We start from the raw sequence: 27,262 nt of genomic DNA on the forward strand, positions 1-27,262 counted from the left end.
TGTGAGGATGAAGTCTGTCCAACAGGTATAAATCTTGCTGTTATACTGGACACAGAAAACAAATGTGCACCCTCTGCTGGTTGGATCAGGTGGAGCTTCAGGGACTTTCAGCTTTCCGTTGGTCGTCCAGGAATTCCCAATAAAGCAGTTTTAAAGCTGCTCAAAGTGTTTGCTCTGAAGTGTTTAAGCTGTGATCGGCGCTCAGCTCAGTGTTTGTGGACAGAAACGCAGGTTAACTGTCTCACACGGAGGCCCTAAAACTGATTATATTGATCAGTTTTTACTGTTTCCAATAGATTTGGAGCCAAAGCCAAACTTAAACTAACAGAGCCTGCAGAATATGGTGCAGTGCCATCCCTGATGTTGTCACAGTTGTGTGCCCTCCTGTGATTCCCACCTGTGGCTGCTTACTGGTGAAACTCCACCCAGATGGGGGGTGTGGATGGGTGGATGATTCAGGGCCCCGGAGCTGGATCGTGGCCCCGAGCTCCTGGAAAGAATTACATGTGTTTATCGTAATGCTGTTTGTCTGTTTCCAGGAAGCTCTGGAATAAAGCTTTGCCTCTAAACCTCTGGGACAGAAAGAAGGGGTGTGGCCCTATGTGGTGGTGGGGGGCGGAGCCTGAGGCTGCGAGCTGGCAGCAGGTCAGGAGGGAGAGGGAGTTTCCCCTGAGGCAAACTCTCACCTTATCTTTTGTTTCTGTTCCTGGCTGAGTTTCATTTCTGCTCCTCGAACAGACCGCCTCACTGTACCACACACAGTTTACACAGAAACGAAACTTTCCATGAACTCTGTGTGTGTTTCACTCTGCTCTCTGATGTTGTAACTCTCCCGCTGATTCCTCTCTGGGCTCGATAACGGCAACACGGAGGGGAGGAAGAGGGTGAGGTTCGGGGTGGGGTTGTGTAACGGCGAGGGTGAGGCAGGAGGAGGGGGGGTGATGTAGCTGTGGTTTACCTTCCTCCTGTCCCCCTCTGAGGGAGCTCCTCCCTGTCCTTGCCCTGCCTGAAAGGAAACTCGGCTCAGTTCAGTCTGAGACTCTCAGAAAGCAGCTGCTCGCTCCACAGCTCGTCTTCCTCATCATTTTTTATCCACCTCAGGTGTGCAGTCATGGCGGCCGCCTCCAAGAGCTCCCAGAGGGTGAAGAATGTGGTGATCGGGGTGTTGGCGCTCTGGTCCATCATCTCTCTCGTCACCATCGTGGTGTGGGCGACGTCTCCGGACCTGAAGGGCTCGGCCCAGTGCCGGGCCGATCTGCAGGACATGACGGAGAAGCTGGAGGGGGCCAAGGTGGTGTTTAGCAAGGACAAGGTGGCTCTGGAGGAGCTGGTGGAGGAGGCGAGGGAGGAGCAGGTCCGGCAGAGAGGAGAGATCCTGGTGGTGCTGGGACGCCTCAACGCCACCAACGCCACACTGGAGGAGTGCCGGCAGGAAAACGTGAGTGACTGTTGTGTGTTGAACTGATGAATAACTCGGCTGCTTAGACTCTCCTCCTCCACGGTTTCACCTACAATAATTAGCTGGAACGTTTCTCTTATTTCTGTACATCTGAGCCACATTAACCAGAGAAAACAGCTTCTGCTTCAGTGTTTTCATCTGCCTCCGACCAGTTTAACACCAGTTTAATGGCAGAACTGATGGTGATTAAAAGAAAACTGGAACTTCAGAGCCTCTCATCATCACTTGAACCAGATTATAACTGTTCAAAAGGCGTAAAAATGCAGAAATGGGACATTTTCTGGCAGCTGACATGACGACACGTTGTCTCTTAGATGCAGAATAGCTGAATGGCTTTGAGTGACTGGTAAATATTGCCTGCACTGAGTCACCTTTAAAGGCAGGTCTTAATGAAGCCTTCGCTTTGACAGACTGAGTGTAAAAAGGGACACTTCACTGATACTGAATCACCTGCTGCAGAGACTTCCTGCCTCAGGACATCCTGAGTTTGACAGCTTTACAGTTACTGTAGAATACTTTGTGTTGCTTCTCTGCAGAAGTTTAACCTTCTTTGGAAGCAGTTCCTGAGTTTTCTTTCCACGCTGGAGATGTGACTCTGGCTGGTTCTCAACTCACTTTTGTTTGTTCCTTCTGTTCTAATATCAGCGTCAGCCTCTTGGCTTGATCAGCGTTTAGCTGCCGGTCGTTTCCTCTGTTAATCTGAAGCCTCCTGATGGTTATCAGTCTGGCAGATGATGAAATTTTGCGGGTTCATGGTGAGCGTTAGCAGCCATACCCAAAGAATTGCTGACAGGGCAGATCGGGCCGCGCCGTCACGCAACAGGAAACAATTAGAAAGTGGTAATAATGTCTGTCAGTGGTTTGTCTTCAGGGCAGCTGCACTGGGACTGAAACAAACTTCCAGATGATCTGGAACTGTGAGCAGATAACTCTGCATCAGACTGTCGATACATACCTGTAATGAACCAGCTAAGTCTTCTCAGGTCTAAATTATTAACAAGTCTTGGATTTGGTCGAGCGTTGTATGGAAAAGCAGCTGGTCTGAAACTGCTGTCTGGTAGACAAAGAAATGAGGTGTTAGGTCAGCCGCTATTTTGCCCGAGATGGAGATAAAACACTGAATTTTATCTTCTTCAACACAACAATCTGGCAGAAGTTACAGCACATAACTTTCGTTCTTTTTACTCGTCGTTGGATTTGTTTTAAGAACCAAATCTGGGTTTTTAAAGGATGTGAAGTTTTGGTTTAATATCCACAGTTTCACCACTTTTACCCGTGACGGTAAAGGCTTTTCTGTCTTTGTTTATTTGTAACATTTGAGTCCAAAACAGACGGCGAGGGTTCATATTAGGGCTGCAACAAACGATTATTTAGGTTTTCCATCGATTACTTTGATAAGAAATACTTCTGCAATAAAAACTAAAGAGAGAAATTTACATCGGGAAGCAGCTTTTAGCCCCAATCAGAGCTGGGTGGTATGACCATTTATCTCCAAACATCCCTCCTCACAGCAGCTATTAGCTTTGTAGCTAACATCCAGCTGTGTTAGCATCTGTTAGCTTCTCTCCTCCTGTCTCTGATTCATAAACTGTATTTTAATGCAGCTGAAATCCTAATAAAGCCTCGTATTTCCTGTTTTATTCTCTGATTTTGCTCCTCGTTGTTTTCTCCGGTTTCCTCCATCAAATCAAGCTGCTCCAAACGCAGCGCGTGCGCGCTGTGTGACAGTAATAACTGTTGATGGCAGGAAGCGTCGAAGCAGATAATTTACATCGAGGATTTTTTGTAATCTATTTACTGGAGGAATCGTTTCGGCCCTAAAAGTTGACGTCAAGTTGATTTAATCCTTTGCTTCACAGGTCAGATATGTGGGCTAATGTGACTGGATGTCTTTGCTGTGTTTACACGCCGTGTTGCGAGGATCCTGCACAAACCGAAGAGCCTGAAGATTAACCTGAAGGACTAACGTTGCCATAGACAAACCGTCGTGCCCACAAGCAGAAAAATAAAATGAAAACAAGATTATTGCAAATCATAACCATCAGTCATGTGAATGTTAGCTCCCACTGGGTCTAACCGTTAGCTAACTGTCGAATCTTTAATGCGGTTACTGTAAACCTGCAGCATTTCAGTGTCAGACAGCAGCAAACTGAAGCGAAAACTGATTATCTTATGGCCAAAAGACCTCTCTGGACAAGCTACAGATGAGGGGCCGCTTTTCCCAGATTCGCTAAGAAGCTCTTAGCGCTAAGAGCTTCTTAGGAGCGCTAACTTAGACCGCTCCTAAGAAGCTCTTAACGAATCTGGGAAACGTGGCCAAGTTGAGCTCAATTCACCCTCATAACCGGTTAGTTTATGTATCCGTTGTGTCTGAATGTAGTTGATCGCGGTGTATAGATCAAGAAATCAATAAGGAGCACCAGTGCAACCAGTGTGAATGTTGAAAATACCAGTCAAAGCAGCCTGAGCAACTAAACCAGTTCTGAGCCTGTAATCTGGACCAGAGGCCAGAGGCCGGGATTCATTATGTTTAAACTTCGGCTAAAAATGTGGGAACCTCCGGGGTGGAGCTGCAGGCTGTTTCAGAGCTCTGATCCGAACAGAGCGGGACTCTTCCCTTCTCCTCCCTCCTCTTTCCACACTGTTTCCACTCTGGGAGACATGATTTTTCCCTCCAACGTGCCGGCCGTTTAAACTCAGAGGAGACGCTCCCAATGTTTCCAGCTTCCAATTCTCAGAGTCGCTGGCTGGAAAAAATGAGTTTTTTCCTTTGCTCGGTCTCTCCTCCTCTTGTGGTCTTCCTGACTCACTCCTCCTCCCTTTCTCCTTCACCTCTGCTCCACTCCCCCTCCCAACTCTGCTTCCTTGCTTTTTCCTCACTCCGACTTCTTCCCTCCTGACTCATCGAGTAAATATTTCAGGATTTAGAAAGCATTTGGCAGCGTCGCCATCACAAGCTTGTTTACAGAAACTTCGTTCTTTTCTCTGCCAAAACCCAGATTTTCTGCATTTTTCTCATCAATGTTTCTGCTGTTCATGACTCTGTACCCCTGAAAGTCATCAATCAAGTTCTGGCCTGGTTCAGAGTCGACGTTTCGATGAATGCTGCAGAATAGTCACACCTCAGCAGCTCTAATAGAGATTAAGTGTGTGATCTGCAACCATACTGATAACTGAGGAGTTTCGGTTACCTTTCACTTGAAAGTGGTGAAAAAATATCTGCTTCAGCCTCTAAATATAATAATATGAGGATTTGGTGTTTCCCCTTTCAGAATTTGGACAAAATAAGATAATTGAGGATGTTTTCTTGGTGTCTGAGTTCATTATAGTGACAAATTCACAACAAATGTCACCTCAAGGTACTTGGAAGCACTTTAAATATAAAGTCTAATTCAAGCAAATTATAATCCAGGTCACTGTTATCTAATCACAATTCAAAGGAAGCAGCCTCCTCTCTGCGTCCTGAGCTGCACGAGGCGACTGTGGAGAGAAAAAACTCCCTTTTAACAGGAAGAAACCTCCATCAGAACCAGAACCAGGAAGGGTCCATCTGCCTGGACCAGCTGGGGCTGAGAGGACAGGAAAGAGGGGACAACAAGCTCCATAACACCAGGCCAGAGATACCTGCTGAGAGAGAGAAACACAAGTTAATGACAGCAATGATGTCAGAGGGAGGAGAGGTGCATCATGGGAGCTCCCCCAGCAGGCTGGGCCTATAGCAGCAGAACTATGGGATGTTTCAGGCTCGCCTGAGCCATCCCTAACTATAAGCTTTATCAGAAAGGAAAGTTTCAGCCTGATCTTAAAGGTAGAGAGGGTGTCTGCTTCCTGAAGCCAAACTGGCAGCTGGTTCCACAGAGAGGGGCCTGATAACTGAAGGCTCTGCCTCCCATTCTGCTTTTAGGGGCCTGATAACTGAAGGCTCTGCCTCCCATTCTGCTTTTAGGGGCCTAATAACTGAAGGCTCTGCCTCCCATTCTGCTTTTAGGGGCCTGATAACTGAAGGCTCTGCCTCCCATTCTGCTTTTAGGGGCCTGATAACTGAAGGCTCTGCCTCCCATTCTGCTTTTAGGGGCCTGATAACTGAAGGCTCTGCCTCCCATTCTGCTTTTAGGGGCCTGATAACTGAAGGCTCTGCCTCCCATTCTGCTTTTAGGGGCCTGATAACTGAAGGCTCTGCCTCCCATTCTGCTTTTAGGGGCCTGATAACTGAAGGCTCTGCCTCCCATTCTGCTTTTAGGGGCCTGATAACTGAAGGCTCTGCCTCCCATTCTGCTTTTAGGGGCCTGATAACTGAAGGCTCTGCCTCCCATTCTGCTTTTAGGGGCCTGATAACTGAAGGCTCTGCCTCCCATTCTGCTTTTAGGGGCCTGATAACTGAAGGCTCTGCCTCCCATTCTGCTTTTAGGGGCCTGATAACTGAAGGCTCTGCCTCCCATTCTGCTTTTAGGGGCCTGATAACTGAAGGCTCTGCCTCCCATTCTGCTTTTAGGGGCCTGATAACTGAAGGCTCTGCCTCCCATTCTGCTTTTAGAAACTCTGGGAACCACAAGGAAACCTGCAGCCTGAGAGCAAAGTGCTCTGTTGGGGAAATATCCAACTGTGAGATCTTTAAGATATGATGGAGCTCGGTCATTAAGAGCTTTATATGTGAGGAGAAGAACCTTAAATTCTACTCTGAATCGGTCAAAGCACAGAACCCTGAGGAACTCCATGACTTACTCCAATGTGTGAGTCATAATTCATTAAGAGTTAAGAGTCATTAAGAGCTTTATATGTGAGGAGAAGAAGCTTAAATTCTATTCTGAATCTAACAGGGAGCCAATGAAGAGAAGCTAAAACTGGAGAAACATCTCTGCTGTTAGATCTCATCAGAACTGGAGGCTTTTCAGAGAATATGTGGGACAGCCCAATAATAATTACAGTTGTCCAATCTTTGAATAAACTAATGCATGGAGCAGTGTTTCTGCATCACTCTGAGACAGGATGTTCCTGATTTTAACAATATTACGAAGGTGAAATAAGGCAGAAACGAGTTTTATATGTGAGTCAAAGGACAGATCCTGGTCAGTCATTTTTCCACACATTTAATCTTATTTATCTGATATTTAGTTGTTTAATTGTATTTACAGTTATATAATCAAAGCTGTTATTAGCATGAGAAACACCATCATCACCATTATGTCTGTGATGAGGAAAGTTTGGACACCTTTAATATTTATTGATGAAACCGAAAAGTGGCTCATGAGCCAAACTAAGACAGACTGCTGTTATAAACTGTTATTGTTGCTGTCTGATAAACAGATCTTCTGCTGCTGGGTTTTAAAACACTGCAGAGTCTGAAAACATCAGAAAACGTAGGGAACAGAAGCATGCGTTGTGTTGAAGTACAGATAAACAAAACTACCACCTCTGACCTCCAGACATTTCTCAGACTTGGAGTGAAACCATCGTGACGACCAGAAGATGTGAGTCCCTTGAGAAAAACAGGACATTCGTACACGTCAGGAAAGGACAAACCACAGAAAAGTTAGATTTCTGCTTCCTGCCAGCTTCCTGTGTTCAGCTTCAAGCTGCTAGAAAAATTGCATCGTGCCATTTAACCCCTTCAGGCTGAGACCAGCTTCATCAAACTCTGCTGCATTCCTTTAACCCTGAAAGACCCACAGCTGCAAATTTACAATTTATCACTTTGAACAATTTAAAAAAAAAAAAAAAAAAAGGCCTGCAAATGTTTGTTTTTCTCAAGACCACAATAACATAGTTAAAGGGGAACTCCGGTATTTTCAAACCTTGTTTCTGGCATGAAATACGTTCATCTACTCACTGAGAACAGTTTGGTGAAAGTCGGCGTCCTTCTGAAGATATTTAGATAACTGGAGATCCATATAACGGAGAGAACGGGGCTTAGAGGATGCAGCCTCTAAATAAGGCATTATCTGTCTTTATTTCACCAATACTTTAAGGAGAATGAATGAATGAACGTGTGCTATAGCTCTGTTAGCTCATAGCTGCTGTTATGTGGCTACTTGCAGCTATAGGAGAGCTAACGGAGGGATTTCTACACAGGCACTCTACTGGGACCACTTCATCCACACGCCCCCCTGCAGCACAGTTTATTCACTCCGTGCTCTGTGACAGTCGGCTAACTTCACACAGAGTTTGCTGCTGATAGTTTTGTGCAACATGGCAGGATATTTATCAGATTTTGACAACGTGAACAACGACTTTGAGTAAGATGGACTTTCTTTCTGGAGTGACTAAACTGTAAAAATAAGTGTAAAACGAATAATGGAGCAATCAGACACAGCTGAAGCAAGAAAAACACTTTAACAGTTTGTAAATGCAGCAGAAAAACACGATTTTTTTTTTTTACTGTTCTTCACCATGAAAAAATGTATTTACTGTTCTTTAATATTTTTTTTGTCTTTCTTTGTTTTGGAAGTGCTGCAGCGGCGCATCGATGACATCATCGCAGTAGAGAAGTGTGTAGAAAGCCCTCTATAAGCCCCCCGATAGCCGCCAATAACAACAACACAGCAGCTATGAGCTAACAGAGCTATAGCACACGTTCATTCATTCATTCTTCTTAAAGTATTGGTGAAATAGACAGATAATGCCTTATAATAATAATAATAATAATAATAATAATAATAAGGTAATAATAATAAGATAATGTTCATAGTGAGCCTCGAACTCGGTCTACCTGCAAATTTCCCGTTGAACTCGTCTCCTTCTCTTTGCACGGCAGGATTAAGTAAAATTCCTTAAATATTTTTTGTTTCAAATTGGATTTAGAGCTTATGTCTGTAATTCTACAACGTTGGGCCTGAGCTCCTCACACATTACATCAATGATCACAACCTGAAAAAAACTGAGATGATTCATTCTAACTAAGTGCTAAATGTGCTTTTCTGTTAAAATTTCACTTAGTTTAGCTTCGACGATAATTAAATGTTAATCCATATTGAAATGTGTGAAACTCCCTGTTTCTTTGTAGTTTTTTAACTTCTAAATGATCCTGAGCTATTTTAACCAAGCAGAAGTTAGTGGCTTTATGAGCTAGAAAAACAGGTTCTGAAAGTTCTGCAGTTGTTGGGGGGGGGGAACCTGTAACTGCTCTGGGGGGGGGTGCATGTGTTCCTTTTAGTATAATAAACAACTTGACTGTCAGAGATGGAAAAGAAGGACAAACTCTGGAAACTCGGACCCTGGCTGAAGTCCTTCAGGGAGAAATGAAGGGTTAAAGTAGCAGCTCAGAATGAGGGTGACTTTGTTCTCCGGGCTGTAAAGTAATATCTGTTCTGCCCGTCCTGCTCTTTGTGCTCTCAGCCGTGAAATGTCCGGGCTGCGTGCGATATTTACAGGCGCTGTGTGATATGTGGAAGGAGAGGATTTGGCTTTTGGTTGACGTGTTGCTGCTCATTAACAGGAAAGACAATCGGATTGTTTGAATATTTTTGTCACCTGACTTGCAGATCAGCTTCAAACGGTTTGTTGTTGTTCAGCAGGTCGGTGGAAGGATGTGCCTGAAAACATCTTTTTGGTAATTTCTTAAGTAATTTCTTAAGAATCAATTAGCTGTATCAGAGCGAAACTTTGGCAGAAAACTCAGATTGACTGCTTTGGCAGGAAGAACCACACCTGTGGTTTGTGAACCGCTTCTGTGTGCGAATAATAAGAGAAGTGATGCTTCCTCTGCATCACTTCCTGCTGAGCAGCAACAGGAGCTGCAGTTTGTCCTCCTTCACCAGTTTGGAGACTGATGCTTAAGGTTTAAAGGTGAAGTATTGTGTAAAAATCCCTTCTTCCTGCTCCTGGGAGCATATATCAGGGCGTCTGAAGTCAGCAGCAGGTGTAAAACTCCCCAAAAACACAACCCTTGTATGTTGAAAGTTCCTCATTTAACGAGCCGTTCTGATTTTCATTTCTAAAGTACGTCACTCCTTAAGTTTGCTCCGCCTCCTCTGATAAGCCCCGCCCCCTCACATCCACCCTGCTGGACGGATGAAGCCAGCTTCTGGTGGAAATGTTCTGCTGTCAGCTGCACTGAGGAGCATGCATCTTCCATCCAGCAGCAGCCTCAGAGGATATAAGAGCCCAGTGGATAAACTATATCTGAGGCTAATGTTCCAGCAGAGTTAGCTAAAGACTGTGAATGTGCAGCAGCCACTTTTCATCCCACTGTTTTAACAACTTGGTCCAGTTCAACGCTGGACTGAAGGAACTGAGCCACAAAGAGGATCAGTTCCAACTCTCAGAGCCTGAACTTCAGAGCAGGGAAATGGAAGCATCTGAGAAATAACTCCTCATGGTTTATTTACTGATTTATTTCTTCCTTTAGCAGCAGCTAACGCTAACAGCTAAGCTAATGAAGATGACGTACACCAACTTCTAAGGAGTTATTGCTGTTCCTTTCTGAAAGATGAACATTATTGTTCCCACATTACTTTGTTAGCTGAAGCTTTCTAGCTGAACGGTTCCGTTCTGTAACTCAGACAACCTGCAGCTGTGTTTAAGGTGTGTTTCCAACACAACACCGGTCCTCTCCTCACTCTCGCTGTGTTAACGTTACATTATCGGCATGTTTCTGATAAAGATGGAGGTCTCCAGGTACAATTGTTTAATGAAGTTAATAAATCCAAAAGGTTTAAACGCAGTAATTAACGGTTCACATGCATTACGAGTTACGCTGTGCACATCTCCGGCTTGGTCCATTACTGTTGATGAGAAAGCATTGTTTGCTAGCATCTGCTGCTAACTTATAGCTAACTGCTAGCTTACAGCTAACTGCTAAACTATTTCAGATCAATGAAGTGCAAAGAAAAGAGCCAATGAGCTTAAACCAACAGATTTCTTGACCAAAGCCTCTTTCATGTCAGTCAGACCACAGAAAACTGTCAAATTGTTAAAAAAAGGCAGAATATGTCTCGTATATGTTTCACTTTGAATGGGGTGATGTCTTGTGTTGCTGAAATAAATTCTGCGTCTGTACATAGTTTACAGGCAAATCCTTCGTCTCTTTAAAAAAGCAGCTAATGTTTAATGTAACAAAAACAGAAAGCACAGGTGAAATCTAAGGTGATTTTTCTGTAGCTGCTGATCAACATTTGGACCCATCAGGCCACTTTCTGTCACTATTTCTGACTCATTGTGCTGCCTGATAGCAGCTTTATTAGGAAAAACTCAGCTGCATAAAGATGTCACTTTTGACAGCAAATACTTGGAAATATCCAATACTGTTGATGAGAAAGCATAATTTGCTAGCATCTGCTGCTAACTTACAGCTAACTGCTAGCTTATAGCTACACTGCTAAACTATTTCGGATCAATGGAGTGCAAAGAAAAGAGCCAATGAGCTTAAACCAACAGATTTCTTGACCAAAGCCTCTTTCATGTCAGTCAGACCACAGAAAACTGTGTCAAATTGTTAAAAAAGACAGAATGTGTCTCGTATATGTTTCACTTTGAATGGGGTGACGCCTCGTGTTGCTTTGCTTTGCATGTGCCAGCAAATCAAATCCTCTGACTGATGATGTGTTTTAATGAAACTACAAACATAGTTTATGTGTGAATCCTTCCTGAGTCTCTTTAAAAAAAGCAGCTTATGTTTAATGTAACAAAAACACAAGATGAAAAAAAAGCACAGGTGAAATCTAAGGTGATTTTCTCTAGCTGCTGATCAACATCTGGTCTCATCAGGCCACTTTCTGACTCATTTTGCTGCCTGATAGCAGCTTTATTAGGAGAAACTCAGCTGCATAAAGATGTCGCTTTTGAGAGCAAATACTTGGTATTCTGTCTACTTTAAGCACTGTTATGATAACCATTTGTCTCGTCATTATCTAATCGCTCTCAGCCTTTGCTGCTAATTTACTACACACAAATATATGGCAAAATATATATATGTGTATATATGTATATGTGTGTATATGTATATATGTATGTGTGTGTATATATGTATATATATGTAGAGATTGTTCTGAAGTTGTGCAAACGAATTCTTTTGGAAGTATGTGATCAGTTATCAACGTGTCTGCAGACGTTCAAAGTGACGAATGGGAGGGGAAACCAGTTTTTTATGCGTGTTGGTGCAGTTTTTATAATTGGAATTTAGAGAGGATACTTCAGTACTTCTTTGTAAATCTGGCAAAAAAGAAACTGTATATAGTTTTACTCTGTAAACCACAGACTTTTTGCCACCTGGTCTGAGCTTTTTATCTCTTTCATGAGGTTTTGAGGTCTTTGAGAAAAGCACAGGTTGGTTTTCTCTCGCAGCTTTGAGGATGTTTCACAAAGAGACGATGCAGCAGCTCAAAAGCAAGTTTGATGCAATCAGAAATGCTGAGTAACATCAAGGAAATACTTCCACAAATGTCACTAAAAAAGACACTAAAACCTGTTAAAATTCCCACAATGCAACACGACAAACAGTTTATAAGAGTCAATCCGGACCGTAAAGGAGGTTTGGAAAGTGAGAATAACGCTGGGAGAAAAACCGTCTCCCTGCAGATATTCAGGAAACACTGGAGGGAAGTTTAGACCACAAACAGACGTTTACAGTGATGTAAAAATGTGGCTCTGAGGTGACTTTCTGCTCTTGTTCAAACGGTTGAAGCGGCTCTGAACTGGTAAAAGCTCCAATTTTCAACTTTGTTAAAATTCCCACAATGCAACACGACAAACAAACAGCTATTAAGGAAAATAATCCATAAAAACCGAGTAAAACACAAAGAATTAGTAAAATAAGTGAAACTTTTAATAAAACTACAACAAAACAAAGGATGAAAATCAAGGTGCCAAAGAGAAGAAGCATCTTAAAGGGGAATGCAGCCTCTAAATAAGGCATTATCTGTCTTTATTTCACCAATACTTTAAGAAGAATGAATGAATGAACGTGTGCTATAGCTCTGTTAGCTCATAGCTGCTGTTATGTGGCTACTTGCAGCTAATGGAGGGATTTCTACACAGGCACTCTACTGGGACCACTCATGCCAGAAATAAGGTCTAGGTTTAAAAATACCGGATTTCCCCTTTAAGAGTTTCTGGGGTCTGAGCAGTTCTGATATGAATATGAAGGACATTAGGAGCACAATCACCTGTTTCTGTTCTCAGATCTGGTAAATCTGAACTATCAAGATGTAGAAATTCCTCCAGATAAGCTGGAGCCAGAACATTAGGAGCCTTAAAACCAGGAATAAGGTCTTTTAAATTGATCCTGAAATGAACCGGCAGCCGGTGGACAGCCGGGGATACCAGGATCAGGAGCTCTGTGCAGCATCAGATCTGTTATCAGCACTCTCTGAGCGGGTTGTGTTATTCGAGGCCTCTCAGGATGGAGACATTTTGTTTGGACTGTTCCTTTAAGAGCTGCACTCTGATCCAACTATAGCTGTTGCGTTCTGTGAGAGGAATGTTTCCAAAAAGGCATTCGGGCCGGTTTCAGACCAAAACATTTACTCGACTGAACTAAAGTTTTGCATCTTTTCAGCTCCATCTCCTGAGCCGTAAACGGTTTCATCCAATTCTTCTCGGCTGTTTTTGTTTCACAACTTATTTGCGTTTCAAGCAGCTCCAACTCTTCACTGGTCCAGTACTGAGGGCCGCTCAGGGTCCGGGTAAAACTTTGGATCTGGTCTAAGAAAAGATTCCCGACTGAGTGAAATGACTCTGAAGTATGTGAACGGCAGAGGTCAGATTCTCTGAAGTTATCAGGAAATTAGCTGCTATAAATACTGAAATAAAGGAGATAATTCAGTCCCATAATCGCTTCCAGCTGCAGTTCTTCCAGAAGTACTGGCTGGTATTCATGTGAAGAGGATGAGTGAGAGCATCTTTTATGGAGAAGTTTCACATCTTCTGACTTGGCCTCACTGTGAGATGGCTTCAGAATGAATATCTCTACGTTTATGAGACGTTTAAGTTGGTTTTTTAGTTGGAATATTGCTTTGATTTTTTGACCATTTGAGTCTAAAAATAAAACTTTTTGAGGAGCTGGTGGAGCTTCTGGTCTTCAGCTGCAGCAACTCGACTTTTCTTTTGATTATTCCATTGAAATGTTTGTTCTTTACCAGACTTACGAGATTGTTTCCTCCATGAAATCAAGCTGCCACAAGCGAAAGAACATTTTTCTCTTCCTGAGCTTTGTTGTTTCTCAGGAGCTGCACCTGGCGTCTGATTCGAAGCGCTGAGTGACTGCTTTCAGGGATAAAATGAGTCAGAAAGGCGCTGCTAACGTCTCTCTGGACAGCTGAGAGACTGAGCTGTACCAGACTGATCCGGCGATGTCGTGAAGTCAAACGATGGGAAGAAAATATGGAAAACAAATAGTATTCTGACAGAAAATAACACGAAGAGGAGGCATATTTGTCATAAAAAACAGGCTGAAGTGTCAGAGCAGCTTTTGATTTGAAAGAAACGTGGCGTTATTTGATTTATTCAGCGTTTTAATCGACAGTTAAACAGTCGCACGCACCTGCATTTATAAGCATTGATCCGGACCGTAAAGGAGGTTTGGAAAGTGAGAATAACGCTGGGAGAAAAACCGTCTCCCTGCAGATATTCAGGAAACGCTGGAGGGAAGTTTAGACCACAGACGTTTACAGTGATGTAAAAATGTGGCTCTGAGGTGACTTTCTGCTCTTGTTCAAACGGTTGAACCGGCTCTGAACTGCTAAAAGCTCCAGTTTTCAACTCTGTTAAAATTCCCACAATGCAACACGACAAACAAACAGCTATTAAGGAAAAGAATCCATAAAAACCCAGTAAAACACAAAGAATCAGTAAAATAAGTGAAACTTTTCAAAAAACTACAACAAAACAAAGGATGAAAATCAAGGTGCCAAAGAGAAGAAGCATCTTAAAGGGGAATGCAGCCTCTAAATAAGGCATTATCTGTCTTTATTTCACCAATACTTTAAGAAGAATGAATGAATGAACGTGTGCTATAGCTCTGTTAGCTCATAGCTGCTGTTATGTGGCTACCTGCAGCTATAGGAGAGCTAACGGAGGGATTTCTACACAGGCACTCTACTGGGACCACTCATGCCAGAAATAAGGTCTAGGTTTAAAAATACCGGAGTTCCCCTTGAAGAGTTTCTGAGGTCTGAGCAGTTCTGATATGAATATGAAGGACATTAGGAGCACAATCACCTGTTTCTGTTCTCAGATCTGGTATTTTCTTCCCATCGTTTGATGTCGTGAAGTCAAACGATGGGAAGAAAATATGGAAAACAAATAGTATTCTGACAGAAAATAACACGAAGAGGAGGCATATTTGTCATAAAACACAGGTTGAAGTGTCAGAGCAGCTTTTGATTTGATTAAAACAGCTATTTGATTTATTCAACATTTTATCAGCATTGATCCGGACCGTAAAGGAGGTTTGGAAAGTGAGAATAACGCTGGGAGAAAAACCGTCTCCCTGCAGATATTCGGGAAACGCTGGAGGGAAGTTTAGACCACAAACAGACGTTTACAGTGATGTAAAAATGTGGCTCTGAGGTGACTTTCTGCTCTTGTTCAAACGGTTGAAGCGGCTCTGAACTGGTAAAAGCTCCAGTTTTCCAGCTTCATCTAAGCAGTGGGAACACCTTTGATTTTAAAGAATCTCCCTCATCAGCGCCCCGGCTGATATGGCAGCAGAAATCTTTCAAATTCTGCAGCTTTACAGGGGAAACATGCTCATAATTATATGAAATATAAACAAAAGTCTCGACTGTATGTTTAACTCTGAGTCGAGTTAATTTCTTTGAATTAATTTAGTGGAATCGGCTGCTTAAAGTTCATGTTTCCATCCAAACCTCAGCTCAGAGGAACCGACAAGAAGAGCAAAGATGGCGTGACCAGGGTGTGTTTGTTTCGTCCTCCAGGTCGTCCTGAGCGGGAACATCAGCGCGCTGCAGGAGGACGTCGAGCAGCTGAAGGAGAGGGAGGCGAACCTCACGGCTCGGCTCAGCCTGCAGGAAGGTAACGCTGTAGGAAAAACTCCATCACTGCCATGAAAGGAGACTTTCTGAGAGAGGCTTTATTTTTAGCCGCTTTTCCCTACTCCGTTGCCATGACTACCTGTGAGTCACTGTAAATAAATACGACCGGTTGGTTTGAAGGGGAACTGGCATAAGTTGGGCAGGGAGTCGCTTCTTTAATGGTGTAAACAAGGCAAAAGCGTAAATATAAAACGGCAAAGTGGAGAGCAGATGTTTCCAGACGCGTGTGGAAGACGAGAGAAAAAAAAATAATCAACTTTTTACAGATTTTAAAGAGAAAAACTGAGTTAAAGTCTGAACATCAGACAGAGAAAGAGAGTTAAGAAGAACTTTAAAAGGAAATAAACAAGAAAAAATTTAAATAAACAAGGAAGTATCCTTTGGGTTGTTGTTGCTGTTTAAGCAGCTTGTTGCTGATGTAGTTGCGGTCTGAGCGTCTTGTTGCCACAGTTGCAGCTCCTCACAGCGTCTGGTTTCCACAGTTGCAGCTCCTCACAGCGTCTTGTTGCCACAGTTGCAGCTCCTCACAGCGTCTTGTTGCCACAGTTGCAGCTCCTCACAGCGTCCTGCCACAGTTGCAGCTCCTCACAGCGTCTGGTTGCCACAGTTGCAGCTCCTCACAGCGTCTGGTTGCCACAGTTGCAGCTCCTCACAGCGTCTTGTTGCCACAGTTGCAGCTCCTCACAGCGTCTGGTTGCCACAGTTGCAGCTCCTCACAGCGTCTGGTTGCCACAGTTGCAGCTCCTCACAGCGTCTTGTTGCCACAGTTGCAGCTCCTCACAGCGTCTTGTTGCCACAGTTGCAGCTCCTCACAGCGTCCTGCCACAGTTGCAGCTCCTCACAGCGTCCTGCCACAGTTGCAGCTCCTCACAGCGTCTGGTTGCCACAGTTGCAGCTCCTCACAGCGTCTGGTTGCCACAGTTGCAGCTCCTCACAGCGTCTGGTTGCCACAGTTGCAGCTCCTCACAGCGTCTGGTTGCCACAGTTGCAGCTCCTCACAGCGTCTTGTTGCCACAGTTGCAGCTCCTCACAGCGTCTTGTTGCCACAGTTGCAGCTCCTCACAGCGTCTTGTTGCCACAGTTGCAGCTCCTCACAGCGTCTTGTTGCCACAGTTGCAGCTCCTCACAGCGTCTTGTTGCCACAGTTGCAGCTCCTCACAGCGTCTTGTTGCCACAGTTGCAGCTCCTCACAGCGTCTTGTTGCCACAGTTGCAGCTCCTCACAGCGTCTTGTTGCCACAGTTGCAGCTCCTCACAGCGTCTTGTTGTCACAGTTGCAGCTCCTCACAGCGTCTTGTTGCCACAGTTGCAGCTCCTCACAGCGTCTTGTTGCCACAGTTGCAGCTCCTCACAGCGTCTTGTTGTCACAGTTGCAGCTCCTCACAGCGTCTTGTTGTCACAGTTGCAGCTCCTCACAGCGTCTTGTTGTCACAGTTGCAGCTCCTCACAGCGTCTTGTTGCCACAGTTGCAGCTCCTCACAGCGTCTTGTTGCCACAGTTGCAGCTCCTCACAGCGTCTTGTTGCCACAGTTGCAGCTCCTCACAGCATCTTGTTGCCACAGTTGCAGCTCCTCACAGCGTCTTGTTGTCACAGTTGCAGCTCCTCACAGCGTCTTGTTGCCACAGTTGCAGCTCCTCACAGCGTCTTGTTGCCACAGTTGCAGCTCCTCACAGCGTCTGGTTGCCACAGTTGCAGCTCCTCACAGCGTCTGGTTGCCACAGTTGCAGCTCCTCACAGCGTCTGGTTGCCACAGTTGCAGCTCCTCACAGCGTCCTGGCAGCAGTTGCAGCTCCTCACAGCGTCTGGTTGCCACAGTTGCAGCTCCTCACAGCGTCCTGGCAGCAGTTGCAGCTCCTCACAGCGTCCTGGCAGCAGTTGCAGCTCCTCAGAGCGTCCTGGCAGCAGTTGCAGCTCCTCACAGCGTCTTGTTGCCATAGTTGCAGCTCCTCACAGCGTCCTGGCAGCAGTTGCAGCTCCTCACAGCGTCTGGTTGCCATAGTTGCAGCTCCTCACAGCGTCCTGGCAGCAGTTGCAGCTCCTCACAGCGTCCTGGCAGCAGTTGCAGCTCCTCACAGCGTCCTGGCAGCAGTTGCAGCTCCTCACAGCGTCCTGGCAGCAGTTGCAGCTCCTCACAGCGTCCTGGCAGCAGTTGCAGCTCCTCACAGCGTCCTGGCAGCAGTTGCAGCTCCTCACAGCGTCCTGGCAGCAGTTGCAGCTCCTCACAGCGTCCTGGCAGCAGTTGCAGCTCCTCACAGCGTCCTGGCAGCAGTTGCAGCTCCTCACAGCGTCCTGGCAGCAGTTGCAGCTCCTCACAGCGTCCTGGCAGCAGTTGCAGCTCCTCACAGCGTCCTGGCAGCAGTTGCAGCTCCTCACAGCGTCCTGGCAGCAGTTGTGGGCGCTGCTCTCAGGTCAGCCGACAGGACCCGGTCAGGACTGTGGAATGTGGGTTTCCCCCTGAGCTCGCGGCGCTTCGCTAACGGCTCGGAGGGAGCGGCTTCACACGCCGCCGTCACATGTCACAGACTCCAGTAGCAGCTCCTGCTCTCATGTCTTCCTCTTCCCTCCTTTCCTTTCCACCGTATTCATTCACATGCAGCTGTTTGGCCGCCTTCTTCTCTTTATTCTTTCTTTCTTTGTCAAATAATTTGGTGAAACAATCAAAAACAGGAAATATTGTCGAACTTTGCCACATGTGAGATCTACTTCCTCTTTTGGAGGGAGAGTTCCCTCAGGAAGGCGCATATTTTCCCTACTTTGTTTGTTTTTGATGGGACATTAATTTCGGAAACTTTAACACGTGTTGTGGGGGACGTTTACCAGCAGGGGGCGACTCCTCTGAGCCAAATCCTCACCTTTATGACCACAGAATACATTCTTTAACGACTTTATTGTCTCAGTTGACAGTTTAAGCCCTTCCTAAATAAACAGGACGGGCAATAAGTCGGCTGATTAAAGAGATGTTTGGTTGCCGTGCGGCGAAAACAGAAAAAGTGACTTTCTATGACTCAGAGCCTCCAGTGGCCTGATGGGAAGTGCAGATGGACGTTAATGAAGGTGACTTCCTATTGAAAGCAACGGGACGGAAACGATCCATTTCTGTAAGATGGAGATATGAAAGAGTCATTGTGTTTTATGTGAACACGTCAGCCAGGACGAAACGGTCCGATTTACTGAGGACCGAACTATGGCGTAACCACGCATTCTTTGGGGGGGTCGTGTCCCCCCCCAATATTGAGAAAATACCAACCTGTCCCCCCCAATATACAGAAGAAAATGTAAAATTCATGTTCTCCATTTATGAACCCTGTCAAGGGATCGGTCTCTTGTTATGTCTTATTTATTTTCAGTTTATTTCCGTTTGTTACCATGGGAACCTAACGGCTGCGCCGCGGTCGCCGTTGTTGATGCTAACAGCCAATGAGAGTGACCCGCCGGGTCAGCAGCGGCTCTCCTTATCTTTACGTTGGACTTCTACTTTTGACGGAGCCGCTGCTCAACAGAGCAGATTGTACCAGAACAGGAAATCCAACACAGAATCAACAAAATAAACTTCCGCCCCCTTTCAAAATAAAACAACTTAAAACAAAAATAACATTAGACTATTAGACTTTTCATTAATGCACATTTTGAGACACAATAGAAATGAACCTGGACTTAAAAGTCCTCAGCAACTTTTTTGTTAAAGGAAAAGTCTGTAATTTGTTACATCATTAGTTGTCCTTATTAAAATATTTCCATCAACATGCTTTGGGTATTTGGTCGTTTTCCATTGGAAGCTGTCCTATTTGCTACAGAACTACTGGAAGAGCATAATTGTAATTGGTAGGTGTGTTTAAGGTCAGTAAACAGTAAGCAACTAACCAAAACAAAGTGGGGGGCAGTCACTGTCTCGGAGAAATTACACTATTCCTTTAGATGTGAACTTACATGGTCAATGAAGTCCTCTAAACTATGTTCTAAATGTCCAATTTTTCATATATAAATAAAGAATTGTAGATAATGCACTTAACAATTTTGGTTTTTCTTGAACCCCCCCAATGTCTAAACCATGGTTACGCCCTTGGGACCGAACCTTCTAAAAGGATGAGAAGAAGAACTGAACTTTAACCAAGATAAAAGAAGCAATAGGGCTTGTTTCCAGGATAAGTTTGGGTATGTTTCTCTGTTCCTTGCAGATTTCATTCTCCTGGAAACATGAAATGATCTCACGGCCTCAGGTTGTTGAATCTGATCCAGAATCAGCACAAAAACGAGCCCGACTAGAGAAAACACTGAGCTGGCGGCACAGATCATTCCTGACATAGCAAGTAGTGATAAGACGGATGTTTCCTTCTACGTCTGAAACTGAACCGAGCAGCAGCTGCCAAACCACCTGAGAACAGGCTCAGGATCAGCTGGTTACCGTTGCTGTGTTGGACAACTCTCAGTAAACAGTCAGACTGTCAGAAGTGTGAATGTGGTTAAAGAGCCCGAAGGCCACAGTGTGAGATAAGAGGAGGGCTGGGTGCAGAGTGACCTGCTGCTGGCTGGTGAATAGGAATGAAAATAAAGGAAAATGCAGAACTGTTTAAACTCCTGATCCAGAACTCGTTTCCTTCCAAGCAGCCAGACTGTTTATTCTTTTAAAGTGTCCTGATCAACAGTTCTGCAGCTTTCTGAAGCTCTTTCAGAGTTTTTCTTTGGACATTTTCTGCATTTTCACTCATTTTCAGTCCAGTTCTTTTTTTTATTTAAGCCACTTAACTCTGACCTATGACCCATTAAGGCAGAAAAAAGGCTCCTAACTCAAGGGATGAACCAGTGTTGTGTCGACACAGAACAGACAACTTAGCAAAGAAGCCGTTTTAAACTGGATCTTTAGGCCCTTTGTTACCAGCAGCCTGTCACAAAGACACATCATTTGTTCCCATTTCTTTAGCTGCATCTATGAAAAACAGCAAAGAAAACAGTTTGATAGACAGAAAATAGGATTTCTGCAGCAACAAGGTGATTCCCAAAGAGCTATTAGCTGAAAACTTGGCATATCTCAGCATGGTGTGCAGTGTGTCCTTAAAACATTTGAGGAAACTGGACAAGTGGAGGACAAAAGAAGAAGTGTCAGGCCTAAAAAACTATCTACAGCAGATGAACAGGATCTGAAAGTGATGTCCTTAAGAAAGAGGAAAAAATCCAGCTGTGACCTGACAGGACCTGAGAGATGCATCTGGACCTTCAGCTGATCCATCTACTGGTGGCCCAAGCCTCATCAGAAATGGTCTCCATGGAAGGGTGGCTGTCAAGAAGCCATTCTTAAGGAAGGGAAACAGGGAGAAAAGGCTGAGCTGTGCCAAATGACACAAGAAGTGGACTGAAAATCAGTGGCAACAGGTCTTATGGAGGGATGAATCCTCCCCAGAGCCCGGACCTCAACATTATTGAAGCAGTGTGGGATCATCTGACAGAGAACGGAACAAAAGGCAGCCCACATCCAAAGAAGAGCTTTGGGATGTCCTTCAAGAAGCCTGGAGAACTATTCCTGAAGACTCCTTAAAGAAATGACAGAAAGCTTGTCTCAGAGGGTTCAGGCTGCATATATATATTTTTTGTAATAACCAGATATGCACCATGTTTGATTTTGGGGTCTGAAATGATCTGTATGGTCTGAGTTTGCTGGAGTGCCCCCTGGTGGAATCTTCTGGTAACAGCAGCAGATATGTGAGCAATTACTGTGGCAGTGAGGTGGAAAAGCAGGTATATTCACACAGACCCCACGATTACTGAATGCTCTGTAAGTCGGGTCATAACTGGGTCATTTTTCAGGTCCAGACTGATCAGTTTGAGCCAGTCAGAGATGGATTTAGGTTGTCCTTTGTTGTCCAAGGCTGTTTGTGTCGTTCCTCACGTCTCTTTGTTGTTTCCTCAGACCTCATCGCCGTCCTGCAGCACAACCTGACCATCGCCGTCCACGAGACCAACTCCTGCAACAGTCTGAGGCGGGCCGCTCACAGCCAGATGGAGGCGGCTCAGAGTCAGACCGAAGCCTGCGAGTCCACCCAGCAGTACCTGCAGAAAAAGCTGTGAGTCGGCTCTCCTCGGTCCCTTTAATTCAGTTCCTGATCCTGGTTGTAACTGTTTCCGTTTGTGTTTACAGTCAGAAGTGTAAAGTCACAGAATCTGAGGCTCCTAAGCAGACACAGGAGGCCGGCTCGGGCTCGACCACCGCCGCGCCCACTGATGGCGCCGCTCCTCTCGCTGGTATTCCTGCGCTGACGCTGCTCGTCTGCTGCGCTCTGCATCTCATGACCTGTGAGTATCGGGGACGCCTCTGATAATCAATCACACATGATGCTCCTGAGAAGTGTTGAAGCCCCAACTCAAAGAAACATTTGAATTAGATTCTCTATTCCAGACATAGAGCCCAAACAATTCAGACGTGGCTAAAGTCTCATTCCAGGCGTGTTTCACTGCTTCATCAGTGCAGGGATAAGATACCTCGGCTTGTTCAACACGAGGATAGAAGCTGTCCAAAGAAGAAAAAAGAGAATAAAACCATCAGAGACAGGAGTCAAACTGTAGGATTACCGAACTCAGCTGTCTGGAAGATTATTAAGAGGATAGAACGCTCTGGTAGGCCAAGGAAGACAAAAGAATCCTCACTATGACCAAAGAAAAAACCCTCAAAGGCCCATCCAGTGGATCAGAACCAGCCTTCAGGAGGCAGGTGTCTCTGTCAGAGACGACTGTCCACAGAAGACTTCATGAACAGAAGCACAGAGGCTACACTTCTACATGCTAACCGCTAGTTAGCCACTGCTACATGCTAACCACTAGCTGTTATGTTTATGCATTTAGCAGACGCTAAAGCGACTTACAGATAGGCAGGTAGGGTAAGGGGGTCTTGCCTAAGGACCCCTATTGGAGATAGTACCTTTCATGCAGGGGATTTGAACCCAGATCTCCTACATGGAAGGTGACAATCATACCACTACACTATCCAGTCCCTAGCTAGCCACAGAAACAGGATGGACACGTCACAGTTTGCCTAAAAGTCCTTAAAGGGGCTGCAGATTTCTGGAAAAAGGTGTTCTGGACAGACCAGACCAAGAAGAACCTGCATCAGTGATCCAAAGCATAGCAGCTCCTCTGCTGAACACGGTGGTGGGGGTGTGATGGCTGCCACAGGTTCTGAAACACTTATCTTCACTGATGATGGAGCTGCTGGTGGCAGCTGGACAGAAACATCTGATCTGCTCCAGTTCCAGTAAATGCCTCCAAACTCATTGGACTGAGCAACAAGATAATGATCCCAGAGTTTCTCAGAGCTGAAACATGGCCGAGCCAGTCAGCTGATTCAGATCCAGCTGAGCTTCTATGAGCTGAAGGAGAAAACGTGGCTGCTTTGATGTCGCCACCATTGTTCTGGAAGCCTGACACGAGGGCGTTTAAATTAAAGTCTGGAATGTGACTTCAATCCCGTCTGAATTGGTTGATTTAGAGTTTTAAAGTGAGGGGGAACTCGGAGAAAGATGGATCTGTGATTAATTATAGCAGAAGGAGCAGAACTGGAAAAGCAGTTCTGAAACTCCAAAGGTTTCGCTTCATTTTCGCGACGGTAAAAGTGTGAGAGCCAGTGAACGAGTCAGAGGAACATTTTTCTTCAATTACAACTGAATATTTCAGTGTAAACAACACATAAATCACATCCTGCATCTGCACCAAGTCGATGCAACATCAGCTGTGTCAGCAGTAAGTTGCTGAGTCAGTTTAAGAAGCGAAACTCTCAGTAATGTGTCGCGTTTACACTAACTTACATCAGTCTGAGAAACAGGAAGTAAACAGCAGCTTTTTGTGTGTTCCTGGTAGTAAAGTTAGCTCTTTGCATCAAAGACAAAGTTGTGTACTTCAGAAAACTAATGAAAAACACCAGTTGGGATCACTGTGCTGAGGACAGGAGAAGCAGCAGCTCCACCTGCTGGTGGAGGCAGGTCACTGCACTAATAACATGACTTACATCAGTCTGAGAAACAGGAAGTAAACAGCAGCTATTTGTGTTCCTGGTAGTAAAGTTAGCTCTTTGCATCAAAGACAAAGTTGTGCACTTCAGAAAACTAATGAAAAACACCAGGAGGGATCGCTGTGCTGAGGACAGGAGAAGCAGCAGCTCCACCTGCTGGTGGAGGCAGGTCACTGCACTAATAACATGACTTACATCAGTCTGAGAAACAGGAAGTAAACAGCAGCTTTTTGTGTGTTCCTGGTAGTAAAGTTGATGTTGTAATGTTGCACCTCTTTGCATCAAAGACAAAGTTGTGCACTTCAGAAAACTAATGAAAAACACCAGTTGGGATCGCTGTGCTGAGGACAGGAGAAGCAGCAGCTCCACCTGCTGGTGGAAGCAGGTCACTGCACTAATAACATGGAAAAGGAGACAAAAAAAGACACCATCAGTTACAGACTTGGGGAAACATTTTCTTTTACATGCTGCGTAATAAAAAATTATATTATATAAAAATTCTATATTATATATTATATAGATTCTATATTATATATTATATAAATTCTATATTATATATTATAAAAAAAAAATAAAAGAAGTGAAATGAGGAAAATTCAACCTGAGCAAACTGAACACAGACTTGTATATTGTCTTATTTCTAATGTGCAGCCTTAACTGATGACACCAAACGTGTGTTTTCAGGAGTTCAACGTGGCGATGACTCGAACTGACGGCGAGCACTGCGGCCCGGGAAGGGGCGGAGCCAGGGCCGACAAAGACTGCTGTACAAACTTCCCGCCTGCTCAGCAAACAGGTCACGATGGAGACGCTGATGAACGCTTGGACACAGACTTTTGCTTTTGAGACGTTTACCGACTGCTGGACTCTTTCTGTTTTCAGGGCAGCTTTCTCACGCACCGTTCGTCTCTTCTTACCGTCGACTCTGAGTCTCAGAGTTTGTGAACAGATTCTTTCCGCTTCACGTTTTTCAATGAATTTGCTGCTTTTTTTTTTCCATTTAATGCAAAAAACAAACCCACAGCTTGAAGCTTTCGTCACTGCAGCAGAGCAACGATTCGACTTTTAGAGGCTTTTATCAAATTCTACCAGATGCTGATTTTAAAGTGTGTGTGGGGGGGTGGACTCAGGTTGGATGAATTAATTTGAATAATAAACCTGAGCAGTTTCTACAACAGCAGTGTTTTCTTTTCCCACATCGATCAATCAGTCAGAAGTAATCACCACACATTTCAGACATTATCTTTTAAAATCTGAGTATTTCCCTTTAAATGTGTAATTATCTTCATTTTAACAATATAACACAACTTTCTGAGGTCGGATTAAGATGTACGAGACCGATTTTGGTCAAAATACCTGTTGGTTTAAGCACAGCGGCTCTTCTGACCCATTTTAAGTGCTCAACTCCGATAGTTACTCTATTGATCCCAGAAGGAAATAGCAGCTTCGCTGGAAGTTAGCAGTTAGCTAGCTACAGATGCTAGCAAATGATGCTTTCTCATAAACAGTAATGGACCAAGCCGGAGATGTGCACAGCGTAACTCGTAGTAATGCATGTGTACCGTTAATTACTGCGTTTAAACATTTTGGATATATTAGCCTCATTAAACAGTTGTACCCGGAGACCTCCATCTTTATCAGAAACATGCTGATAATGTAACGTTAGCACACCGAGAGTGAGGAGAGGACCGGTGTTGTGTTGGAAACACACCTTAAACACAGCTGCAGGTTGTCTGAGTTACAGAATGGAACCGAGGTCCCAAGATCGACCCCTGAGGAACACCAAGGCAGCGAAGTGACATTCAGCACTTTGTGGACCTCAATCTGCAGCACAACAGATTTCTGGTAGTTTCTTTTATTCATACTTAAAGTCAGTGAGAAGTTCTGGATTAACCTACATTTTATTTAGCAGCAGGATGTTTTCGGTTGCCAGATTATTTAATGTCCACTTCAGACTTTCACGGCTTCGGTGGGCAAATTCAAAGGTAACCAGGTAACCACGGAGTGCTTCAAAGAGGGAAAACCAAGCAAACAGCTGAGTGGGGTTGTTAAAAACTTTATTTTTTCTGGGTTCCATCAACAAGACGTTTGTTTTTGAGCTCTACGGACATTTGAGGACGCTGAAGTTGCACACAGTTCCTCTGGGACATCCACACAGCTTCCCGATCCTCGAACCTTTCCGCACCGCACACTGCTCACCTGCATCACACTGACACACACACACAGGTGAGTTTCAGTTCAGATAATGGTCCTTAAACATCTGAACGGCTGCTGATCCTGATTTTAAAACAAGTCATTTTACAGCTACGAAAGCAGATGATCGTAAATAATTCTGTGAGTTCATGGAGGAACAGAAGTGTGAGATGTGCATATTTAATCTGAACGAGTGTGTTTAAGAAGTGGTGCAGACACCAGTGAAGGATGAGCAGAACGTGCTTACAGGTGGAAGCCAGCCGAGCTTCTTCTCCGACGACGGCAGCTGTTTGTTTCTCAGTTTTTCCAGGACTTCCTGCAGAGCTTCGATCTGAGGATGAAACGGACGACGTCAGACTTAATGTGTCCAGGGACCAAGTCTAATTAGTGAATGTTAACTGACAAGAAAATGAGGAACTGATGCTGTGATTTAAAAGAACTAAAGAGATTATTTTCTGTTTCAATAAAAAACCCAAGCAGTTTAAAGCCAACACGACCATCTTCTGAATCTTTAAAAAGAGACCCGACTCACCAGCTCCTCCTCTTGGGTCTTGATGACTGCGTACTCCAGCGATCGCGCTTCTTTCTGCTCGTCGCAGCGCCCCAAAACCACCAGCAGCCAGCAGGAGGCGCCGATGAGCAGCATCCTGCCGGTGACCATGGCGCTGAAGGCTCGGACCCAGCGGTGATGGATGTTGGAGAGGCTGAAGGACGCTGAGCACCAGACCTCAGCATGCAGGCAGGATACTGGCGCTCAGCCCTGGCCAGAGAGGTTTATACGTGGGGGACTGTGATGTCACTGTGATGTCACTCGGACAGTATTTACTCTGATAACGAGACAATCAGGCGGCTTCACCTCTGGGGTCGGCGGCAGGAAGAACCTCTGCTCTGTCAAACAGGACGCGAAGGCGGGACTTTCACCGCGTTTCCAGCTCCATCTGAGCTGTGAGCAGCAGTTTCTGTTCACATCACTTTCACTAAATGCAGCTTATTTCACTTTGTCAGTTAGAAATGATGTCATCAAAAGCAGCCGGTGAGTGCCCTCATTAAACTATCTGGTTCTGATCAGGTGTTAAAACGAGGCATATTACACTGTTATTATTTATTGAGCAAAACTGAGACAAAACAAAGAAGCAGGGAGTGTAAAACTAAGTGAACCCCTGATCCAGCAGCTTCAGCAGCAGTGAGTAAAACTAAGTGAACCCCTGATCCAGCAGCTTCAGCAGCAGTGAGTGTAAAACTAAGTGAACCCCTGATCCAGCAGCTCCAGCAGCAGTGAGCTGCAGTGATGGTTTCCTGTGGGACGTTCTCAGTCTCTCTCATGGTTCTGGAGGAATCTCGGCCCTCTTCTCTCCAGCGCTGCTTCAGCTCATTGAGGTTTGCAGCTTTGGTTTCTGCACAGCTCTCTTAAGGTCCCACCACAGCATTTCAGTCAGGCTGAGGTCTGGACTCTGACTGGACCGTTGCAACACCTTGATTCTTCTCTTTTTCCCACATTCTGCTGTAGATCTGCTGCTGTGTTTGGGATCTTTGTCCTGTTGATGAGCCAGTTTCAGCCCAGCTTTAGCTGTGGGACAGATGGCCTCACATTTGACTCTAGAATACTTTGGTATCCAGAGGAGTTCATGG

General features: G+C 44.9%; 3 protein-coding genes across 3 annotated transcripts in view; 2 read left to right on the plus strand and 1 right to left on the minus strand.

Moving 5' to 3' along the window:
- LOC140311517 (tripartite motif-containing protein 16-like) overlaps positions 1-27,262 on the plus strand; it is a 252,966-nt gene that overhangs the window by 23,138 nt on the left and 202,566 nt on the right. The gene's annotated exons all lie outside the window — the stretch shown is intronic.
- LOC140311249 (uncharacterized) lies at positions 941-24,615 on the plus strand. The gene is made up of 5 exons (XM_072388641.1): positions 941-1,438; positions 15,331-15,427; positions 21,350-21,503; positions 21,578-21,732; positions 24,125-24,615. Coding segments are annotated over exons 1-5 (735 nt in total). The 5' UTR covers positions 941-1,111; the 3' UTR covers positions 24,127-24,615.
- Positions 25,488-26,474, minus strand: LOC140311251 (cocaine- and amphetamine-regulated transcript protein-like). Its single transcript, XM_072388642.1, has 3 exons — positions 26,166-26,474; positions 25,881-25,964; positions 25,488-25,649 (listed from the first exon to the last, which is right to left on the minus strand). The coding sequence occupies exons 1-3, from the start codon at positions 26,292-26,294 to the stop codon at positions 25,542-25,544; spliced, it is 321 nt and encodes a 106-aa protein (XP_072244743.1). The 5' UTR covers positions 26,295-26,474; the 3' UTR covers positions 25,488-25,541.

Source organism: Leuresthes tenuis, unplaced genomic scaffold (genome assembly GCF_036924035.1).
Source record: "Leuresthes tenuis unplaced genomic scaffold, fLeuTen1.0.hap1 SCAF_7, whole genome shotgun sequence".
In the NCBI taxonomy this organism is placed as follows: Eukaryota; Metazoa; Chordata; class Actinopteri; order Atheriniformes; family Atherinopsidae; genus Leuresthes; species Leuresthes tenuis.